The sequence below is a fragment of the Enhydra lutris genome, unplaced genomic scaffold (assembly GCF_002288905.1).
Source record: "Enhydra lutris kenyoni isolate GAN:26980312 unplaced genomic scaffold, ASM228890v2 scaffoldscaffold43, whole genome shotgun sequence".
Lineage (NCBI taxonomy): Eukaryota > Metazoa > Chordata > Mammalia > Carnivora > Mustelidae > Enhydra > Enhydra lutris.
This window is the reverse complement of record NW_019154127.1, coordinates 7,749,633-7,774,530: the sequence shown is the minus strand read 5'-3', so window position 1 is coordinate 7,774,530 and position 24,898 is coordinate 7,749,633. Positions and strand designations below refer to the sequence as shown.

Here is a 24,898-nt window from a genome sequence, read left to right as displayed (position 1 = left end):
AAGAAAATAATTCAACCTTTATTATATTTTACTAGTAAAGAATGAAATATATTATTTTATGCCAAATAAAGTACAAAAAATTTCATTAAAAATAAGTAACTTAATTTTTTCAAAATATTTTAAGGCAGTAATAGTCTCTAAGTCACTGTATTCCCTACACTTTGAAAATCAAAGAAATTTTAGAGCTGAAAGGAACAATCAGCTAATACATTCATTTTCCAACCCCTCCGAAGGATATGGTCAGATAAGGGGTACATCTAGGCTAGATCTTCCATTCAGTTTGCTCTTAATCAGCTTTTAATTATTTTATCTCTAAATGTATTTCTTGGCTTTAAGAAAAGGTCCGAAAACCACAGATTTACTCAGTTCCAATGATCAGGGATTTTGTTTTGTTTTGGATGCTACAGAACCACATCCTGGCTGGCCCCATTTACGCTTTTTAGGAAATCTATCTCAAGGATGAACATTTTAACCTAGAAAGCTAATATTACCAAGCCTGAAGTTAGTTAACTCAACCACCCCCTCTTCTAGCTACTCACAAACTAAACTCCCATTGTAGGCACAGTATCTCCACTTGTGAATTGACTTACCCATGAAAGAGGCTAGAAATTGGCCTAATGTCCTACTTATTTAGAGGCAAACCAAAGAATCCTGACCTTATGACTCCAGGTCCAGAGCTTTTTCCTCCTTCCTACAGATTTTACAAAGAATATTCTCATTCTAAGAGAAACTACTAAATCAAAAATAAGTAACCCTTTTAGCAAAGATGAGCTTTTCACTAAAAAAAAGCCAGAAACAACTTCGGGGACGTTTGTTTATGCAGGTTCGGTACATATGTAATCCTGCTCCTGCACACCATCCCAAGTTCCGAAGCACTGTTTTTTAGCCAGACTACTTAGACTCAGATCTCAATCAGATTACATTTGCTCAAACTTTGCTTTTCCTCAAAAGGCATATGAAGATAAATCTCTCAGATACGCCACAAGACCAACATCCTATCACCCAGAACTATTTCAACTTCAAAATTTAGGTAATTACATTAAAAAAGCAATCACAGCATAAGATACATGATAGATTATAAACCATACCTGCTAAATTTATAAAAAACACTTTTTTTTTAATCTTGCCCATCCCCCGGCTCCCCAGCCTCCCACCTTCCTTATCTTTTCCTGGGTCCTTTTCCCTAAACTCTGCAAAACCTAGTATAATGTCAATTGGTTGAAAAATGAATTTATTCAGATCTCATTGCTCAGGTTATTTGAATGATGCTCAAATTAAAAGGTATCTCAGAGAGTTTTCTGAACCCAATTACAATACAAAGTTTTACTTTTCTTTGACATTACCTCATTCTCTTTCACATATACAGAAATTCCCTATTGTTCATCTGCCGAGCATCCCCTCCTTTTGGTGCCACCATGTCCCTACTCCACACAGCAATGGCAGAACTGGGACTAGTGCTCCATCTCAAAAATGAATGGGGAGAAGCATATGACCCAGGAGACCGACCAACTGAAATATGCACCATTTTCTAGGTCATAGGATCAATCCACTGGTGAACACATGGCTCAATCAGGATCAGTGTGAGGCACCCATTAGGTGTACTATATAGATACTAAAAGAGGTTCTATTGCCACTAGAATTAACAGTTATTAAGGATACCAGTTTGGGGTTCCCACTACATGGTAAAAGTCTTTTTCAAAAAACCAAGAGAGCCCACACTCTAATTACCACTGGTGGTCAAGATGGAGTTAACAAGGATTTGGATTTATACTCTTGCCCAAAACAAATAAACAAGGACAAAACACATGAAACAAAGGTTTGCAAGACACTGAGTGATTATCAGGCAACAAAACAGAGTGACCCCTGAAAAACACAACACAAGCCCTATGACTGCTCCAGCTTACTGAATGGAATTTCTAAGCCCTGGTACAGGGAGAAGGAACCCAGGCAGGGACACTGGCAGTCTCAGTTCAGAAGACAGAGACAGGAGTCCCGGAGAGCCAAGGCAGCACACATTCACAGGGCAGAGGACCAAGAGGAGACTGCTCCACAGAGAAATCCTGAGATCCTTACCTAGTCCCCCCGAGTTGAGTCTTCAGGTGAGTACTAATCAGTATATGCATGTGGGACAACCACCTGAAACCCAAACCAGGGGAAGAACGACTAGAAAGACTAATAAGGAAACAAGAGTCAGCACTCACACAGGGCCACGAATAATTCCTGCTTCTACCAGCCAGACTGGAAAACATCATAATCCATGGAGTAACGGGCAGAGTGTTCAGAAGCATTTTGATTCAGTTGTGAATAAAAAGATAGCCCTTGACCAAATACCACTATGGTCCCACCTATCAAAACTTAAAACAAGACTCCAAAGACTTACACTGCTTCCAAGTAACTTTACTGCATCCCAAAAGGAAGCTCAAAAATATTTATAGATACACACAAATATCAGTATTGATAAAAAATTACTAGGTACGCAAAGAAGGAAAATATGATCTATAAGAAGAGAAAAATGAGTCGACTGAAAATACTCAGAAAGGACACAGATGATAGAATTAGTAGACAAGGCCTTCTCTGCGTAGAAGGGTCAGGGAGAGACTCGTCAGCTAGAGAATTTTTCAAAGAGACAGCGAGAGAAGGAACACAAGCAGGGGGAGTGGAAGAGGGAGAAACAGGCTTCCCGCAAAGCGGGAAGCCCAGTGTGGGGCTCAATTCCAGGACCTGAGAATCATGAACTGAGCCGAAGGCAGACGCCTCATGACTGAGCCACCCAGGCTGGGCCTCTTCTCAGGCTTGACTTCTGCACATCATTGGGTATAAAAACCTTAGTGCAGACGTGGAAAAACTGTGCAGAGAACCCTCTGATTCTGATAACTTCCAACATGAAGAAATGCTTTTGAAGGATTTTTAAGAAGTCACACAACTTAATTATCCATTAGAGAAGCAAAAGTTATACATCTATTTCATCCAATGACAAATCAAGAATATCTGAAGTTGGCAAGATGGCAGAGGAATAGAAGACTGAAATATCATCAGGTCCCAGGACTTCAGCTAGGTAGTTATCAAACCGTTCTGAACACCTACAAACTCAACAGGAGATAGAAGGGAAGAAGAGCGGCAATTCCAGGAACAGAAAATCGACCACTTTCCAGAAAGTAGGATGTGCAGAGAAGTGAATCCAAAGTGACAGGAATATGGACCACAGTGGGAGGGGCTGGCTCCTGGCAAGTGAGAGAGAAGCGGAGCACAAAATGAAAACATTTAGAAGTCTGCTCCACTGAGGAATGTCACTCTAGAAGCTAAGCAGCGGGTGGAGCCCTCCGGGTCTGAGGACCCGTGGGGTCACATAAAGACCAAGGGTGTCTGACTTTGGCAGAGCTGCCAGGTATCGGAGCAGGGAAGCCAGCTACAGAGACGGAGCCGAGGAGTGGGCTCTCAGCTCAGGGTTACCTTAAACCATAATCCAAGGCACAGTCAAGCCACTGCTCTTTGAGCAGGGACCCCACAAGTGGCAGATCCAGAGAGACCCCTCCTTCCTCCTCTGGGAGGAGCAGCTTGGGAGTGTGCTGCAGGAATCTACTGGGTTTGGAGACGCCAAACGGTGCCATGCACCTGAGAGAGAAACAGGCAGTCACAGGCTGGGTGAGCTCCAAGTGCAGCTGGTGACCAGGGAAACAGGAGGGATTGACTGCTTTTCTCTGAGGGCACACTAAGGAATGGGGCCCTTAGCTCTTGGCTCCTACAGGGCCAGAGACTGTGAGGCCACCATCCTCATTCCCATTCTCCAGAGTTGTACAGAAAGCATTCAGGGAACAAAAGCTACCCAGAGCAAACCCAAGCAGATGACTTAGCCTGGCCCTGGTTCTCTAAGCAAAGAGAGAGCCTAAAAGTAACAGACCAGAAAGGAATAGAGACAATATACAGTAACAGTCACCTTACAGGCAATACAATGGCACTAAATGCACATCTCTCAATAGTTACCCTGAATGTAAATGGGCTAAATGCCCATATCAAAAGACACGGGGTATCAGGTTGGGTAAAAATACAAGACCCATCGATATGCTGTCTACAAAAAAACTCATTAAAGACCCAAAGACACCTCCAGATTGAAAGTGAGGGGTTGGAAAACAATTTACCATGCTAATGGACATCAAAAGAAAGCTGGGGTGGCAATCCTTATATCAGATATATTAGATTTTAAGCCAAAGACTATAATAAGAGATTAGGAAGGACACTATATCCTACTTAAAGTGTCTATCCAACAAGAAGAGCTAACAATTTTAAATATCTATGTCCCTAACATGGGAGCAGCCAATTATATAAGCCAATTAATAAAATCAAAGAAATACATTGACAATAATACGATAATACTAGGGGACTTTAACACACACCCCCCTCACTGAAATGGACAGATCATCTAAGCAAAAGATTAACAAGAAAATAAAGGCTTTAAATGACACACCGGACCAGATGGACATAACAGATATATTCAGAACATTCCATCCCAAAGCAACAGAATATACTTTCTTCTCTAGTGCACATGGAACATTCTCCAGAATAGATCACATCCTGGGTCAAATCAGGTCTCAACCAGTACCAAAAGATTGGGATCATTCCCTGCATTTTTTCAGACCACAATGCTCTGAAGCTAGAACTCAATCACAAGAGGAAAGTTGGAAAGAACTCAAATACATGGAGGCTAAAGAGCATCCTACTAAAGAATGAATGGGTCAACCAGGAAATTAAAGAAAAATTGAAAAAATTCAGGAAAACAAATGAAAATGAAAACACAACTGTTCAAAATCTTTGGGACACAGCAAAGGCAGTCCTGAGAGGAAAGTATATAGCAATACAAGCCTTTCTCAAGAAACAAGAAAGGCCGGGGCGCCTGGGTGGCTCAGTGGGTTAAAGCCTCTGCCTTCAGCTCAGGTCATGATCCCAGGGTCCTGGGATCGAGCCCCGCATCGGGCTCCCTGCTCGGCGGGGAGCCTGCTTTCTCCTCTCTCTCTGCCTGCCTCTCTGCCTACTTGTGATCTCTGTCTGTCAAATAAATAAATAAAATCTTTAAAAAAAAAAAAAAGAAACAAGAAAGGTCTCAAGTACACAACCTAACCCTACACCTAAAGGAGCTGGAGAAAGAACAGCAAAGAAAGCCTAAACCCAGCAGGAGAAGAGAAATAATAAAGATCAGAACAGAAATCAATGAAACAGAAACCAAAAGAACAGCAGAACAGATCAACAAAACTAGGAGCTGGTTCTTTGAAAGAACTAATAAGATTGATAAACCCCTCGCCAGACTTATCAAAAAGAAAAGAGGAAGGACCCAAATTAATAAAATCATTAATGAAAGAGGAGAGATCACAACCAACACCAAAGAAATACAAACAATTATAAGAACATATTATGAGCAAATATATGCCAGCAAATTTCACAATCTGGAAGAAATGGGTGCATTCCTGGAGACATAAGAACTACCACAACTGAACCAGGAAGAAACAGAACACCTGAATAGACCCATAACCAGTAAGAAGACTGAAGGAGTCATCAAAAATCTCCCAACAAACAAGAGCCCAGGGCCAGACGACTTCCCAGGGGAATTCTACTAAACATTTAAGAAGAATTAATACCTATTCTCCCGAAACTGCCTCAAAAAAAAAAAAAAAAGAAATGGAAGGAAAACTTCTAAACTCATTTATGAGGCCAGCATTACCTTGATCCCAAAACCAGACAAAGGCCCCATCAAAAAGGAGAATTAGAGACCAATATCCTTGATGAACACAGATGCAGAAATTCTCACCAAAGTTTAGCCAACAGGATCCAACAGTACATTAAAAGGATTATTCACCATGACCAAGTGGGATTTATTCCTGGGCTGCAAGGTTAGTTCAACATCTGCAAATCAATCAATGTGATACACTACATTAATAAAAGAAAGAACAAGAACCACATGATCCTCTCAACAGATGCTGAAAAAGTATCTGACAAAGTACAACATCCTTTCTTGATCAAAACTCTTCACCGTGTAGGCATAGAGGGTACATACCTCAATATCATCAAAGCCATCTATGAAAAACCCACATCAAATATCATTCTCAATGGGGAAAAACAGAGAGCTTTTCCCCTAAGGTCAGGAACGTGGCAGGGATGTCCACTATCACCACTGCTATTCAACACAGTACTAGAAGTCCTAGCCTCAGCAATCAGACAACAAAAAGAAATTAAAGGCATCTGAATCAGCAAAGAAGTCAAACTCTCACTCTTTGGCAATATGATACTTCAAGTGGAAAACCCAAGAGACTCTACTCCAAAACTGCTAGAACTCATACAGGAATTCAGTGAAGTGTCAGGATATAAAATCACTGCACAGAAATCAGTTGCATTTCTATACACCAACAGCAAGACAGAAGAAAGAGAAATTAAGGAGTCAATCCTATTTACAACTGTACCCAAAACCACAGGAATAAACCTAACCAAAGAGGCAAAGACTCTGTACTCAGAAAACCATAAAGTACTCATGAAAGAAATGAGGAAGACACAAAGAAATGGAAAAACTTTCCATGCTCATGGATTGGAAGAAGAAATATTGTGAAAATGTCTATGCTACCTAAAGCAATCTACACATTTAACGCAATCCCTATCAAGATACCATGAATTTTTTTCCAAGAAATGTAACAAATAATCCTAAAATTTATATGGAACCAGAAAAGACCCCAAATAGCCAAAGGAATGTTGAAAAAGAAAGCCAAAGTTGGTGGCATCACAATTCCAGACTTTAAGCTCTATTACAAGGCTGTCATCATCAAGATAGTAAGGTACCGGCACAAAAACAGACACATAGATCAATGGAACAGAATAGAGAGCCCAGAAATAGACCCTCAACTCTATGGTCAACTAATCTTTGACAAAAAATGGAAAAAAGACAGTCTCTTCAACAAGTGGTATTGGGAAAACTGGACAGCCACATGCAGAAGGATGAAACTGGACCATTTCCTTACACCACACACAAGAATAGACTCAAAATGGATGAAAGACCTCAATGTGAGACAGGAATCCATCAAAATCCTTGAGGAGAACACAGGCAGCAATCTCTTCGACCTCAGCCGCAGCAACTTCTTCCTAGAAACATCGCCGAAGGCAAGGGAAGCAAGGGCAAAAATGAACTACTGGGATTTCATCAAGATCAAAAGCTTTTGAACATCAAAGGAAATAGTCAACAAAACCAAAAGACAACTGACACAGTGGGAGAAGATATTCACAAATGACATACCAGATAAAGGGCTAGTATCCAAAATCTATAAAGAACTTATCAAACTCAACACCCGAAGAACAAATAATCCAATCAAGAAATGGGCAGAAGACATGAATAGACATTTCTGCAGAGACATTCAGATGGCCAACAGACACATGAAAAAGTGCTCCACATCACTCGGCATCAGGGAAATACAAATCAAAACCACAATGAGATACCACCTCACACCAGTCAGAATGGCTAAAATTAACAAGTCAGGAAACAACAGATGTTGGCGAGGATGCGGAGAAAGGGGAACCCTCCCACACTGTTGGTGGGAATGCCAGCTGGTGCAGCCACTCTGGAAAACAGTATGGAGGTTCCTCAAAAAGTTGAAAATAGAGCTACCCTATGACCCAGCAATCACACTACTGGGTATTTACACTAAAGATACCAATGTAGTGATCCGAAGGGGCACATACACCTGAATGTTTATAGCAGCAATGTCCACAATAGCCAAACTATGGAAAGAAGCTAGATGTCCAACAACAGATGAATGGATAAAGAACTAGAGGGTATTATGCTGAGTGAAATAAGTCAATCAGAGAAAGACAATTATCATATGATCTCTCTGATATGAGGAATTTGAGAGGCAGGGCGGGGGTTTGTGGGGGTAGGGAAGGAAAAAAAATGAAACAAGATGGGATCGGGAAGGAGAAAAACCGTAAGAGACTCTTAATCTCATGAAACAAACTGAGGGTTGCTGGGGTTTGGGGGGTAGGGATAGGGTGGCTGGGTTATGGACACTGGGGAGGGTATGTGCTACGGTGAGTGCTGTGAAATGTGTAAGCCTGATGATTCATAGACCTGTACCCCTGGGACAAATAATACATTATATGTTAATAAATAAATAGATAATACACACATACACACACACACACACACACACACAAAGAATTAGTAGACAAGAACATTAGAACAGTTACTATAAACATATTCCACATCTTCAAGAAGTCAAAAGACTGAACATATTAAGATGTGAAATACATAAAGAACACTCAAACTGACATTCTAAAGACGGAAGTTATAGCATTTAAGGTGAAAAAAATACATCAGATGAAACTGGGGAAGATTAGACATTGTAGAAGAAAAAAATCAGTGAACTCAATACAGCAACAGAACCCACCTAAAAAGAAACACTAAATGAAAAGGGAGAAAAGAGACTGAAAATAAAGCTAATAAACAGGAAAGAAAAACTGAGAAATGGGAAGAAAAAGGTGTATAAACCTGGATCCAGCCAAGCCTGAAGGTAATGCCTAGACTTTTCAATTACATGAGTCAACTACTTAGGCCAAATCTGAGTTAGGTTTTGTCATTCACAAACAAAAGAGTCTTAATATACCCCTCAATATTAAAGGTTCTTTTATGGACATCTGTGAGGCTACCGGTTTGTATGCTACATAACAATATCAAAAAGGCAATGCAGAGAGAAATGTCAACAAAGGTCTCCTGACAATACCATAAAAATTCCCACTGTATGGGATACAATGACACATCCTTCTTAGGCCTGAAAGCACAGGCAGGGCAGTTGTCATTGTACCAGTCTTCTCTATCTGGAAAGAAGGCACAACAATGGCCCACCCTCAGAGAATCTACAGAGAACCTTGTTATACATGATTATGTCCTAGAGGCATGATTCAACAGACGTGGGCTCATAGCTACTCTGAAGCAGAAGTACAGAATGCACCTTGCACAGTTCACCTTTGCTTCTGAAGTCTAAGCTATCTTTTAATGAGCACTTCTTTCCAATAAAAGAAATTGAAAAAAATGACTTAGGTATATAGTTACATTTTTTTAATACTTACTAGGATTTGTGTTTTTCTATACAAATATTTCTGCAATCATCATAAAACATGCTCCCTGCTCAGTGGAGCATCTACTTTTCCCTCTCCCCACTGCTCATTCTCTCTCTCTCACTACCTCTGTATCTCTCTCTAATAAATAAAATCTTAAACAAAACAAAAAACTAGGGGCACCTGGGTGGGTGTCTGCCTTCAGCTCAGGTCATGATCCCAGGGTCCCAAGACTGAGCCCCACATCAGGCTCCCTGCTTGGCAGGGAATCTGCCTCTCCTTCTCCCTCTATCCCTCCCCTTGCTCCTCTCTCTCTGTCTCTCAAATAAATTAAAAACAAAAACAAAAACTAAACATATTCTTGTCATATGATCCAGCAATCACTGCAATCCAGCAATCCTTGGTAATTACCCTAAAGAGTTGAAAACATGTCAACACAAAACCCTGCACATAGGTATTTATAACAGCTTTATTCAAAATGACCAAAACTTGAAAGCAACAAAAATATCCTTCAGTAGGGGTGCCTGGGTGGCTCAGTTAAGTGTCTGCCTTCAGCTAAGGTCATGAACCAGGAATCTCAGGATCGAGCCCCATGCCGGGCTCCCTGCTCAGCGGGAAGCCTGTTTCTTTCTCTCTCCTCTACTTACTCTCTCACACGCTCTCGCTCTCTCTCTCTCTCAAATAAATAAATAAATAAGTAAAATCTTTTTAAAAAGTGTCCTTCAGTAGGTGAATGGATAAATCAACTGGCACAAGCCAACAATGAAGTATTATTTAGCACTAAAAGGAAATCATTATCAAGCAATGAAAAGACATGGCAGAAACATAATGTGTGAAAGAGAAGCCTATCTGAGAACTGCATACTGTATGACTCAAACTCTATGACATTCTGGAAAAGGTAAAACTAATGGAGATGGTAAAAAGATCAGTGGTTGCCAGGGGTTTGGAAAGGCAGATCAGAGGATCTGGGGGATAGTGAAAACACTCTGTATAAATCAAAATAATGGATAAATGTCATTACACATTGTCCAAACCCAAAGAATGCATAACACTTAGGGAGTGAACCCTTAAACTATGGACCTTGGATGATTATAACGTGTCTGTGTAGGTTCATCAATGTTCAAATTATACCAGTCAGTTGGGCGATGCTGATAATGGGGGAAGCTATGCATGTGTGGAGGTCTGTGGAAGATTACCTTCCTCTTAATTTTGCTGTGAGCCTAAATTTGCTCTAAAAAAGTAGTTTAGAGAGTGAAAATTTTCTGTTCAATAAATTAAGCCAGAAATAAACATTCTACATCGTCCTCAATGTAATTCAGAATCTTTTAGTACTCCTTTTTTCTGAAATGACAATAGAAAATTCAATGGTAACTCTATAGAGAAATAAATTCAGAGTCTGAGTTCAGTAGAAGGGGGAAATTGGGAGGGGGAGACAAACCATAGAGACTGTGGATTCTGAGAAACAAACTGAGGGTTTCAGAGGGGAGGGGATGGGGGGTCTGGTGAGCCTGGTGGTGGGTATTATAGAGGGCACGTATTACATGGAGCACTGGGTGTGGTGCATAAACAATGAATTTTGGAACACTGAAAAGAAATAAAATAAAATGGGGGGAAACAAAAGAAAAAAATTTTTTTAATCCAAAAAAAAAAAAATTCTATCATCCACAGAATAAATATTTACGGAGCACATGACAAATGCCAGGTTCAGTGATGAACAAAGATTCTATACCAAGCACAATGACTCCTAGTAAAAACAGCCACAAACTGATCACTCTCAAACAGAAGCACATCCAATGCTGGATTCTAAATCCACTTTTGTCTCTTACTTGCAAAAGTCACTTTACCTCTCTGGGACTCAATCTCTTCATCTGTAAAATGAGGTATTTAAAAACGGACTCCAAAATCTGGATGCAGGAGTCCACCTGGGGAATTTCACAATCCCCAGACTCTGATACACTACTCGGTCACATGAATCATAATTTGGAGGACTCTAAAATTCTCTGATTAATACTCACTCTGATTTAAAAACAAATTATGTAAAGCCAGGAATGAAGTCCGAAACATATATCTTTCTGTGTCTTATTTGAAGCTCTACTTTAAAAAAAAAAGTCAGGTATTTTTTGTGATTTAGGAAAATACAGTGATTAATATCACAAACACCTAGAATTAATCACTAACATTTGCTATATTTGCTTTAGATTCTTTCTTACTAAAAGAAATAAAACCATACAGATATGGCTAAAATCCTCTTTGTACCCTCTCTAATGTTTCCGTCTCTAACTGCCCAGAAAGAAACATTATCATGAGTTTGAAAGGTATCTTTCGGGCCTATATTTTGCTTCTACTGCTTTTTTTCATTCAACACTATTTTTTAAAATCTATAAATGCTGGTCAACCAGTTAACTTACTCCAACTGCAATCTAGTATTCAGTTCATTCATTCACTAAGTCAACAAATACTTACTAGGAAATGTTTGCTATGTGCCAAGCAGCTTGTCAGGCAGTCCAGATTCAATAGTGAACCAAGCAAACAAACAAAAAAAAAATCCATCCTCATGGATCTCACATTGTAGGGGAGGACACACAGTAATAATACATACAGTATGTTCAATAATGTTAAATGTCAACAGGAAAAAAGTAGAGCAGGGCAAGAGGGTAGCAACTGTCTAGGCAGGGGTAGCCTTGGCATTTTAGTAATGTGGCCAAGAAGTTTCCACTGAGAAAACTTTCAGTAAAACATGAAAGGAAGTAAGGCAGCTAGCTCATGGTCTGGGAAAAGGCATTCAATTCTAGGCAGAGGGAAAAACAAGTACAAATGGGGAATGGGCCTGGCATATATAAGGAACAGTTGAGGAGGCCAACAGGTCAACAAAGAGTGAACAAGGCACAGAGTGGTAGGAGTGAGGTCAGAGACATAATGGGTGTTTAAGAAAGAGGGACAGAGCAGATCAGAGGAATAACTTTGGTAAGCGAAAACATCATATCCATCCCTGCTTTATCAATGGATAGGTAGGTATCTGCACTTCTAGGCCATTAAAACACCACTGCAATGACCACTTTGCATATTTTGCCATGTGTACATATTGCAAGAATGTTGTGGGGTATACATACTTAGAATAATTACAGCGTATGCACATCATAGTGCTCTCCAAGTTGGCTGCAACCAATTCTCACCCACTTGTTTATGGAAGGTTCCTGTTGGTAGATATAGTCACCAACGCTTGGGACTACTAGTCTCTTTAACCTTTGCCGATCTAAAGGACCTAAACAGTATTACATTGTTTTACTTACTTGCTTACGTACAAGTAGGTTATATCTATTGCCCATTCAGGATTTCTCTTCTGTGAAATGCATGTTTATTTACTAGACCATTTTCTACTGGGTTTATTTATTATAGCTCTTCGCATATTTAGGACAAATTATCTCCTTCCAGGCTTATGATTTCATTCATGGTGTCTTTTGACATACTGAAGTTTTTCAGTTTAATATAGTCAAATTTATGCAACCCCCAATACTGATCTGTGCACTGTGTGTTATTTAATAAATCCTTTCCCACCTCGAGGTTATAAAAGCAGTCTCCTGTAATTCCTCTCCTAAGTTTTAAGTTTCATTTTTCATTGTAAAGTCTTTACCCCATCCATAATGTGCAGATGCTGACATCTCAGTCACTAAGGTACCCTCCAGCTTCTCAACATTTCTACGTGCTACTTGTCCTGCTCAGACACACACAGCCTCTCACTGCTGTGTTAAGTCTCCTTTCTGATTATGGAACTGAAGATTCCCCTCTCACATTCTTGAGCTTGGTATAATTTTATCCAGCATTTCTACATACAAATTTACATCCTCTACACAGATTTTTCAAAAGTTATATGGCATTACCTGCCCAATGTAAAGATAAAAGCAACCTACCTTTGTCCAATTGCTCTTCAGGATAATAGCTCTCTTTCCATCACCAAGTGCATTTCTAAAAAGAAAAACAAGAAATATTCACTTTTATTTTTTTCATAAAGGCACTATAAATTGTGTATCTATTTGTACTTCTTGAATTTTCTAGAAAAAAACCTAGTTAAAAATAATTTCTTAATTTTTAAAAATCCATATATGTCCATTATAGGAAATTTGGAAAATACAGAAAAGTAAAATAAAAGGAAAAAGTCACCCAGAGTCACAATCACAACTACCCAGGAATAATTACTTTTCATATTTCTGGAATATTTCCTACACATACCTACATCTTATCTGTGTCTAACTTGTTATTATCTACATAGTTTTTCAGCACTACTTTTGCATGTCAGCAAGACTTCTGATCTCCAAAAAAATACCTCCCAGATCTTTCACTCATCAGCTAAACTGCTGTGGACAGAGCATAAAAGCTGAGACAGATGGGAGTTAAGTTCAATACAACCACTAACTCTCCTCAGGACTCTTTGGGAACTTATTAATGCTCTGGCCTGCTTTCCTGTATGTAAAATGAGGATGATTAATTCTAATTAGTTTAAGCCAATCACGGCAATCTCACTCTCCTTTCTACTGCCTGGTTTGGGGGTAGTCATATGACCCAGTGCTGGCCAATGAGAGTTTAGAGGACTCATCACTCTTAAGAAAAGATTTACAAGGAAGAACAAAACTAGGTAACTTACACTACCAGACAGCAGTACCTACTAAAAAACTATATATATAGTTTAAAAAAAAAAAAAAAGTCTTTCTAAAGACAGATGACCTGACCAACAGATTAGGATAAACAAATCAGAAACAGATGCATACAGTCACCTGATCTAGATGACAAAAATGACCACCGCAGTGCATCAAGAAAACATATTCTTAAGAAAGAGTGATGAGTCAATTAGACATTCATACCCATCTTGAACCTACCTCTCACTAACTGCAAAGTTAAATAATCAAGCTTTTAAAAGAAACAAAGAACGTTTAGCTGATGTTAGAGAAGCCAGAGACTATTAAACAGAAGCCAAAAAGTGATTATTATAAAGGAAAAGAACTGATAAACAGCACTAAGTTCAAGTTAGCATCATCCATTTGTTTAAAAAAAAAAAGTGAAAAGGCAAGCCACAGAGTGTGAGAAGCTATTTGTAATGCATATATTTGACCAATGACTCAAATCCAAAAATTTTTTTTAAAAAACCTAAAGAATAAGACATTGACTCAAAAGAAAAACAAAAACAAAACAAACAAACAACAACAAAAAAAAAAACCAGCAAAAGATCCAAACAGGCACTTCACAAAAGAGAATATCCAAGCGGTCAAGAAGCATATGAAAAGATGCTCAACTTAAATAACCTTAATTGACTTAAGGAAATGCAAATTAAAATCATAGCACTGTATCACTACATACCCATCAGAATGTCTAAATGAAATGACAAAAATAATAAGTGTTAGTAAGGACGTGGAACCAAAACTCTAATATACTGCTGGCAGGAGTGCAAAATGATACAACCATATAGGAAATTATATATGAAAGCTAAGTAGAAGCATACCCTTGTCCCAGCAACTCTATTCCTTAATTAGATTCTCAACAGAAATGAATACATATGTTCACAATGATACTATCTGTAAAAGCCAAATACTAGAAACTACCCAAATGTCCATCAACATTAGAATGGATAAAATGTGGTATATTCATGCAATAGATGAACACTGTACAACTCCATGCAACAATATGGATCTTGAAAAACAATGCTGAATGCCAAACATAAAAGAGCACATACCATGACTATTTACATTGCACAAAAACAGGCAAAACTAACCCACTGCGTTGGAAAATGGGGTAACAGTTAACCTGGGGAAGAAGGTAGGTAGATTAGGAGGAAGAATTTCAGAGGTACTGGAGTTGTGATGTGTGTATCAATTACTCATGTAAGGATTCTGAAAATTCAACCTATATTCTTATGAATTATACACTTTGCAGTATGTGTAATTTTTTCTGAAGATTTTAAGAGTGATTCTTTTGCTGGAGACGGTAACGTCCAGCTTAATATGTGAATTACAGTAGCCAGAGGAGGCAGACTGGAGTCCAAGTCACACAGAGAGACTAGAAAAATCCTGTCTTTGATAACATTGTTGAGGCACTAAATATACAACCTTAGAGCCACCTTCTTCTGCATTTCTTTAATGAGGTTTTCTTCACCATTTAAATAGGGTTTTCTGTTACTAGCAATGAAACACATCCTAATACAATGGCACACCTCATCTCTCCACTGCTTCCCTCTGCAAATGCTTTCAACAACTGCCTATACTATTTCCATTTCCTTTCATCTCAACCCACTCCAACCCAGGATCTACAAGATTCCCATACACAGCTCCTCCTGTGGCAACTAAAAGATGTCCATATTGCTCAATCTAAATTCCATTTGGCTTCTCAGCAACAATAGGCACTACCAGTCACTCTTTTTCTGCCTTCTGTGATGTCACACTTCCAGTTTTCCTCTTACCTCTCTGGCTACCTCTTAACCGTCTCCCACGCTGGTTCATCTCCCCTTAATTGGCCACTACTTGTGTCCCTCAAGGCTAAGTCCCAGTTTTCAGCTCATCCTTGCTCTACACCAGTGGGTCTCAACCTTGGCTACACATGAGTACCATCTGGGGGGCTGCTAGAAGCCCAAAGCCCAATTAATTAAATCAAAATCTCTGGGTTGGGATTATTTCTTCCCAGGTTGATTCCAGGGTGCAGTAAAAGATGAGACCCACCTCGCCAAGCAATCTGATCCACATTTGCAACTTCAAATTATCTAGATTAACTATCCCAAGTATGCATCTCTTGCCCAAATACCTCCTTGGAGTCCAGACCCACATAATTCATTGCCAATGTGACATTCCAACTGGGATCCTTCAATCCTTCATCCTGGGATCCTGCAGGATGTCCAGGAGTGAAGTCAAGTTCTACTTCCTACAAATGTATCTCTTCCACTGATCCCAGTATTAGGGAGTGAGCCTATAATCCATGAAGCAGCTGAAGGCAGAAAGTTCATAATAGTTCCAAACATGAAACCATAAGCAATCTCTGTTCATTTTACCTCCAAAATATCTCAAATCCTTCCACTCCTCCATTTCTGCTACCATTACTCCACTAAGCTACCATCACCTCTGGCCTAGAGTACTGCAACAGTGTCCTAACCCAATTCATGCTGCATCCTCTCCAAACCCATTCTCCTCACTACAACTAGATTGATCTTTCTAAGGTCCTAATCATGGCATCTCACCTCAATTTAAAATCCTTTATTTATCGATGCTCTTCAAGGCCACAGTTATGTAGCCTAAAAGACCTTCCTTGGTCTAGTCCCTGACCACCACTCCCCTCCTCTGTATTCAGGCCATCTGGCACACTATTAATTTCATGAGTGCAATATCTGCCCTCCCAGTGCTGGCCCACTGTATGGAGTGGCCCATACAGAACTATGTCTGGTTTTGCTCATTTCTGACATGGCTAGAAGCAGAACACCAATCATACTTATTAAATCAATGCTGAATGTTATTGTTATTATAATTAATAAATACTATAACCACAGTACTATGTTGTTACAATCACATACATTATAAATATATTAGTGTGTTTGTATGTATATATATATAGATATATCTATAAACTATAACGTACTTTCACATTTACTCGCATATGACCACATCTTCCTACTAAAACAAAGTAGGCGTAATAAATTACATGGTGTGATTGCTCATCCAACCTAGTGTAGCTGAGGTGTACAGACTTGAAAGCTGGTATGACTTTAGCATGGGCAATACATCTACACGATACATCTATGAAAACAGAAGACTCAAGAGATGCAAATGGTTACTTACTCCTGAAGACCATGTGACAAAATGGTAAGAGTACTGAACAGAGGGTAAGAAAGAATGTTCTAGCCTAGATACTCCAACAGAAGACATATTACACGGGGAAATGTTACTTCTCCAGCTGTCTCACCTTCATATACAATATGGCACATTTTGCCCTAAAACACGTTGGAAGCAAATACATATTTCTCCCTCCTCTAGCTTTCATGCGGATTTGCTAGATTAATCACTTTTGAGCTCTCTCCTTCCCCACCCCTCACTAACTTTTCCTGAGGATAAATAATGGTGGGGAGGGGCACTAATCGTATGTGGCTAAGCCTCTTTTTTTTCTCTCTTTGGAATCTTATACTGAACACTATCGTTATACCAGATTCCCTTTTCCTCCAAGCTTAAAGTTCACAAAGGTCCCCATTGCCAGTTCTGTCTGTGACCATGGGTGAACAAGAAGTCACTTGGCCTTCAGACTCTTCGGTAAGGCCCTACTCTCCAAAAACTGTGTCAGCACTAGAGGGAAGACTGGATCACCATTTGCCTTGTCTTCCGTGTCTATTTCTTAACTGAATCTGGACTTCGGAAGAAAAGAAGATGCTATTTATTAACTCTCTCAAACTACAATATATGTAAGAACTTCACAAGTCATAAAAGGATTATAACTTTCTTTCTTCCCTACTATAAATCATCACTTCTAGGGCCTAAGACCAACAAAGAAATAATGATGTTACTCCCCAAATTCCTAGATCTTAACAATGAAGCAACAAGAGCAGAATTCAGATGGTTACTGCCAAATATGCAGTGAGTGATAACCACCGACTGAATAAACACATACATTTAAATCAAAAAGTTAATGTCTGGAATTAAGATTACATAAACTCTGGGCACCTGGGCAGTTAAGCATCTGTCTTCAGCTCAGGTGATGATCCTAGGGTCCTAGGATCAAGCTCTGCATTAGGATTCCTGCTCAGCGGGGAACCTGCTTCTCCTCTCCCTCTGCCTGCCTCTCTGCCTACTTGTGCTCTCTATCAAATAAATTTTAAAAATAAAATCTTTTTTAAAAAATTACATAAGCTCTTTCATCCAAGTAAAAGAAATCAGGCATTTATCAGGATATACTCACACCTGAATGTAGAACACAACTAAAAGGATAATCATTACAAAGCTATAATTTTTTAAAACTGAAGTAATTTATATTCTAATATAAACTAACCAAAGCAGCAGTAATCCACTGAGTAGAAGACTATGGAGCCATGAACATAAATAAGGGTATATCTCCATATACACTAATACACAACAAGCTCCAAGATTTAAGTATTAAAAAAAAAAAAAGGCAAGAAGTACAACAGTATGTATAGTACGCTCCCACCCATGTTAAAAATACACACACACACATACCCATACGTATATATGCACATCACATTGAATCAAACAAACCTGCCTACATTCTGGATTATAAAAATGGCAACTTCATTTGGTCCAACATACTAAGTGCTTATATATGCATAAGATATTATGGAAATACATAAAACACACTGAAGCTCCCCCCATGCACTAGGATTTTCTTCTTAAGTATGTTCCACGCCCAAGCTGGGGCTCAACTCATGACCCCAAGATCAAGAGTCACACATTCTCTCCTGACTGAGTCAGCCAGGCACCCCCAAACTAGAGTTTTTTAAATTCTCATAGGAACATAACATTGATTTGATTTATACCTCTGGCCTCAGAGAAATTCAGAAAAACACAAAACAAAACCAAAAACCAGAAGTCATTCAAAGGCTATCTGCCTGCTATTAATCATAAGTTGGATCTAACAGAAGAGAATATGGTAGTTAAACACTGAAGGTCAAAGTAAATGCCAAGTTTAAAATTCCATAATTTTCCAAACTAAATTAAAAAAACATCCAAGGCTCAGCTTTCCCTTTTTCCAATTACATTTCCCCTTACACAGTTTATCACATCCCATCAAAGAATTCAAATTTCCACATAGGAGTACCAGAAAAAAGAATAAAACAGTAAAGAGGCACAGCCTGACAATACACCTCACATAAGTACTGTAACTACAGAACCCATGGATATGTCTAATCACTTTTTTTAGATTCTCCTCTAAAAATATGATTACTTCGATTAAAACTATCATTCTAAAGTTCCCTATATATAACTACCAAATTGTAAAGTGAACTTCTGGAAAACCTGAATAAAAGGACATCGCAGCCATGATGGGCATTTGGGATACAGTGCAGAGTCCTGAGCCTAAAGGACTCAGCAGAAGCTGCGGCAGAAAGTAGCATATTTCCGCACAGCCCCCCACCCCGGCCCCATTCCACAGATTTCCCAAGTGCGACATTCGCAGACCTGGAGGTGCACACGTTATGATGAACGGCAGGAGTTCAGATGGGCTCTTGGCCTCACCCACATTCATCCAAAGGTGGTACAAACCGTGACTACCTGGCATTAAAGCCACCACCAGCACTCTGACCATTTCTTAATGAAGCACTTTCCCCACACATATCTCACCTCGGGCTCCCCACCATTAGTCTTAAAACACTCATATATGTCTCTTCTTTCGAGATTACTTTCCCTTATTTTATCCTTGCTATTTTAGTGAACACTGTTTTTGTTTTTTTTTAATCTTACGTGCATTTTTAATTTTACTATTATATCTTTTCATCACATATTTCAAGTATACATAAAAGTACAGACAATAACATTAAAATAGTCAATACCCTTGTACCAGCTTAGCAAGATCTTAACATTTTGCCATATTCACTTCAGATCTTCTCGCAGAACTGTTATAGTCGACAAGCACTGTGTACCACTTACTCATTACCAATCCTTTTCCTTCTTTCCCTCCCCAGAGACAGCCACTCCACTGGTGTTTAACATGCTCATGCATTTATAAAACATTTTTAATACATAACTAAGATTAACTATAATATGTTTGTCGCTTCGCATAGTTTGACATTATATAAATCGCATCATACAAATCATTCTGCAACTTGCTTTTTCACTCAACATTGTCATCATTTTAACTGCTGCATAAAATTCCATTGTATGAATATACCATCATTTATTTATCCATTCTCCCACAGATGGACATTTAAGTTGTTTCCATTTTACTTTTACAAACAATGCTATCGTGAAGGCTTGTACGTATCTTCTCAGGTACACATTTGAGTTTGGAGGATAGGAGCCTAGGAGTGGGCTGCAGAGTATGCACATCTTCACCTTGCCAAATTGCTGTCCAAAGTGATTGCACCAATTTACACTTTCTCCAGCCGAGTATGCAAGTTTCTTTTGTTCCACATCCTCTCAAACACTTGGTATTATGAGGTTTTTAAAATTTTTGCCAATCTGATGGACATGAAAAAAGAGACTCAAAGTTTGTAATCTGCATGTCCTATAAGGATACTCATGTTTATCGACTATTTGAACCATTTAAGTTTTTTTCCAGCTTTCACATTGCCCTTTGATTCTACCAACCCCTTTCCATCGGGATTAAGAGCAGAAACTCTGCATCCAGGCTGCCTGGCTCCATTACACCCACCTAGTTTCTGTGGATACTTTGCTTGACCTCCCATTTCTGTTTCCTCATCTCTAAAGAGATAGCAGCACCCACTTCACAGGGTTGTTGAGGGCTTTTTGAGCTTGTATGCATAAAGTGCTCAGAACAGTGCCAGGGAGGTTGGATGCTTTATTCCCAGATGTCCCACAGCTGCTCAGCCAGATTCCCATGACAGATCTACCAAACCGCAGATGTGAGAGCTTCAATACATCCCAACGTGGTAACTCAGCTAAAGGGCATGGGTCCTTCTGTTTCAATGGCACAAGTGAATCCCTGACAACGTGTTCCTTTCTGAAGTCACATTATCTACTCACTCCACCAGGAGTGAGATGTACTGTAAACTCAGAAAACATTATCCCTACATTACTGAGTAAGTCATATAAACAACATGTGAGAAGGTGGGAACCACCAAGAAAATTGTGTGGCACAATGTTTCCGACATTGACATCTAATACATATAGGTGACTGCCTGAGAAGGAAATGTTGCTGACCTGCATCTAGTGAAAACTTCGATGGTGCTGAACCACAAGCTAGACTCTCAGGAAGGAGGTACAAGGATTGATGCACAACCCTGCTCTTGACCTTTGCCTCACCAGGCTACCTGGCTTCTGTAACTCTACTTTGATGCACCTCCTTTGCAGCGCAGTTTTAAGAGGATCCTCCTCGAGTGTCTAGCATTCAACACTCATGAAAGAGGGCAGAAACCCCCTGGCTTGCCTCTCCGCTCTCGGAGCTTCCCTACGCAGAGTGGATGACCTTTTGCCCAATCAAGGTTCCGATTTTCACAAGAGGCTAGCCAAGTTGCCAACCTATTCATCTTGAAAGCACAGATTCACCATCAAACAGCATAGGAAATCTGCAATTCTGGACCTAGCCAGATGCAATAACCTAAGGACATTTGCAGCTCATTTCTTGTCAGAACCAGTTGAGGACAGTGGTATTGATGGAAGACTGTGTCCAGCCCATCCATTCCTCTAGTCTAGATAGCCTCGCTTTATCCACGGCTTAAGCCATCTAAAAGCTGCATAACGTTAATACAGCGGTATTCTCCGAGGTGGTTGGATTACTGGTGATTTTTATTTTCTTCTTTTTAAACTCTTGTATTTTCCAAATTTTCTACCATGAGAATGTGTTCTGTTTACAATAAAAGAAAAACAAATGTTATTTTTAAAAGCTACATACTTGGAATATACGCTCTTCCCCACTCCCACCCTCCCGCATCCCAACCGTAAGTACTTCAACTAAAAACCACTAGTTTCAGACTCTCTGCTTTCATCAGAAAACTCCACAGAAAAATTTATTTGCGAAACCCAAAACTGCACTTTCAGGGAGTTTTCTGCTTTGAACAGGAATGCTGCTGAGGTTCTTCTCTACTCCTTCACTCACTTCATGTTACTTGTAAGTCATACAAGGAATTTCTTCCAGAACTAAACATCAGGAAAACTGCTTCACCTGAGCAACTTCTGTCCTTTTTCTTCATGGACAGTGAGAATCCTGTAACTTGTCAGGTTTTCTCCTTTTATTTTAAGCAACAAAAAGGTCAAATACAAGTATGAATTATAACTATTAACTGTTTAGGACCTTATCCCTATATAGCTTTATTTTGAGGATCCCCAGCTCTAAATTGGTTTTTTAGTTTGTTTTGTTGTGTTTTTAATATTCTTCTACCAAGCAGATTTATTCCTGAAGCCACTCTAAGCCCTTCTTACAGTAAGGCAGAACATAATTAAATGTAACAGCATACATTGCTCTCTATTAATACTTATAATTTATATCCTAAAAATTTTAAACTGAGGGACAACAAAATCATGGTGCAGTGTTAACAATCTCTTTCAACTAATAAAAACTCAATGTAACATAAGAAACTAAGAATTAATTAAGAAATTAAGAATTAATTAAGAATTAATGATGATTTTACTCTGATGGTTAAACCATTAAATTTCTTTTCTTTCTTTCACTTACAAATGAGATCTACTTAATTTTTTTATACTAAGCTATAGAAAACAGCAAAAATTCTTCCAGAATTATACAGAATAATTAAGAGAGCAAAAGAAGATAACACAGGTACGATAAACACAGACTTCAACATCATCAGATAAGGTCTGTATTCAAATGTTGACATCACTACTTATGAGTAAGTATGAGTCTGCCCAAATGTAAATGTGGAGAATAACATTAGCTGTTAAGTGTGTTGTGAGACCTAAGGAACGATGTAAAATACCTAAAACAGCACATACGTTATCCATTCAATCAGAACAGCTGCTGCTGTCACTGTTATGCATAAGCCCTACAGAGCCCCTTTAACCATTTAACTGTGATTGACAAAAAAACTCCTGAAGGATTTTCTTGTGTATCTGCAGAACAGAAGTATTTCTCAAAAAATGCGTATTTAACGTAACAGCTCAGTGACGGGTACTCTAACCAACTTACCTAAACTGTCCAGTGCGAAGAAAACAAAGAGCTCGGTTACCATAAAGAAGATGATTTTCGGGTCTTTAAAAGAAATAATGTTTGGTCAGTAAAGTACATTATGTACAAAACAAGTAAAAAGCTCACAGAAAAAACAAGGCATGAAAAACTTTACATCTGTGTGGCAGAGCAGAAAGAATACAGGAGTTGGAGACCTAACTGGCTAAGTCTTCGTTCCTTTACTTCCTACTCAGTAACTTTGTTCAAATCAACCTACACTTCATTGTATTCAAAATGTTCTACTTTTTCTGCCTAGCTCATAGGAACATTGTGAGGATCAAATGAGGCATATTAAAAAGCTAGCAGATCATAAGTATGGTGTAAGTATAAAGGACAGAATTATACTTATGTAAGCCAGGACTATACCACTTTGACAAAGAACTCTGACAAAGTCTGTAAATTTCAACAATTTAAATAGCTTCATTTCAAATTTTGTCTTTTCTCATTTAATCTGTTTTTTTCCTCAGAACAGAGCAGCAGCCTTCCAGATATGGTGTGCTGCCCTGATTTACTCATTCCCCATGGAGATAAGCAAGGTAGGAAAGACAGTAGCTGTCTACAGCACATCCTCCAAAGACTGCTACAGTATTAGATGGCCCAGCTAAGATATCAATAGAAACCAAGTGTAAGGTACACATGCATGGAAAGCTAACAATTTCTAGCGGCTGAGCAAACAGAAGATGAGGTAGAGAGAACACAGACTCTCTCAACAATTCCAACTATTAACCTTTAAAAGTTCCCTCTTAGAAAGCAAAAATTCCTGAATGGGTAATATCTTAATTATTAGTAACTAGCCCTTTAGCTAACAATTTGGAAGGTATTAGCTGAAGGCAAAACGAGAACAAGAAAAAACAGGTGACCTATACTGGAAAGCCTAAGAGAAAATGGGCAGGGTGGAAGCAATATTCACAATTCTGCTTAACTTGCTTGAATTTTACTACTCAGTTAAGTTCAACTACCCAGGCCATCCCTAACACTTCTAATTCCTAATGGTGAGAAAATCTATTCTACATAGCAAGTTGAGGATACTCTCTCCCAATTCCTTGCCTTGCTTTTATTTCTCCTGACTAGCATTCCAACTTGATCTGCCACACAAAAAGGATCTCATTGTTCTATTTTGCTCTTACCTATATTCAATGGCTCTGGTGTAATAGATAATAGCTATATCAAATCTTTCTTTTGAAAACTCTTCATTTCCTTTCATTTTCATTAGCTCTCCTTGCTGAGAAACCAACGTGAAAGAAGACCCATCAGTTAAAAGCAAAGACAATCAAGAACCTCAATATCTAGGAAAAATGGTTCTGGGCTTTTACTTCTGATAACAGAAATAAGCTGGGGGATACTTATGTAAAAAATGAGAACCCAATAGCTAATATTTTGGTGTATTTATTTTTAAAAATCTGCTTCTGATGATTCAATGCTAACTTTGTTAAAGGAATATTAAAAAGTAAACAAAACCACCACATTATGAATAATAACTAACAATTTATCCCCTTGTGTATAGTATTTGGCAGGCCCACTTTTAAAAATACCTCATATAGCAGGGGAAAAAACAGAGGCAAGGTAAAATTTTAAGTTAGAAAATGTGATATTGGGGCGCCTGGGTGGCTCAGTGGGTTAAAGCCGCTGCCTTCGGCTCAGGTCATGATCCCAGAGTCCTGGGATCGAGCCCCGTATCGGGCTCTCTGCTCAGCAGGGAGCCTGCTTCCCTTCCTCTCTCTCTCTGCCTGCCTCTCTGCCTACTTGTGATCTCTGTCTGTCAAATAAATAAATAAAATCTTTAAAAAAAAAAGTGATATTATACAATAATCCTCGGTGCTTAAAAAATGATATATAAATTGGTAGCATATAGACAATGTTGAATATATTAATTGCCCAAAATTGAGGCAGCAAAATTGGCAAGAATGAAATCAAAGATGGTACAGATATAATGGAAACTTTCACTTCAAATAATCAAATTTTCAAAATAAACAGATTAAAATAAACTGGA

At 38.9% G+C, this 24,898-nt stretch overlaps 1 protein-coding gene across 6 annotated transcripts in view; it reads right to left on the bottom strand.

The window, feature by feature from the left end:
* The window catches only part of LOC111155775 (tetratricopeptide repeat domain 3), a 123,632-nt gene that overhangs the window by 79,099 nt on the left and 19,635 nt on the right, over positions 1-24,898 (bottom strand). For 4 of the 6 annotated variants that reach the window (XM_022516164.1, XM_022516165.1, XM_022516166.1 and 1 more), the window contains exons 9-11: positions 24,036-24,130; positions 22,870-22,932; positions 12,990-13,044 (exon numbers count right to left, since the gene is read on the bottom strand). In XM_022516164.1, the coding sequence (XP_022371872.1) occupies positions 12,990-13,044; positions 22,870-22,932; positions 24,036-24,130 (213 nt within the window). Of the gene's footprint in view, positions 1-12,989; positions 13,045-20,102; positions 21,549-22,869; positions 22,933-24,035; positions 24,131-24,898 lie in introns of those variants that run through there. The other 2 variants (XM_022516168.1, XM_022516169.1) reach the window with 2 other exon arrangements.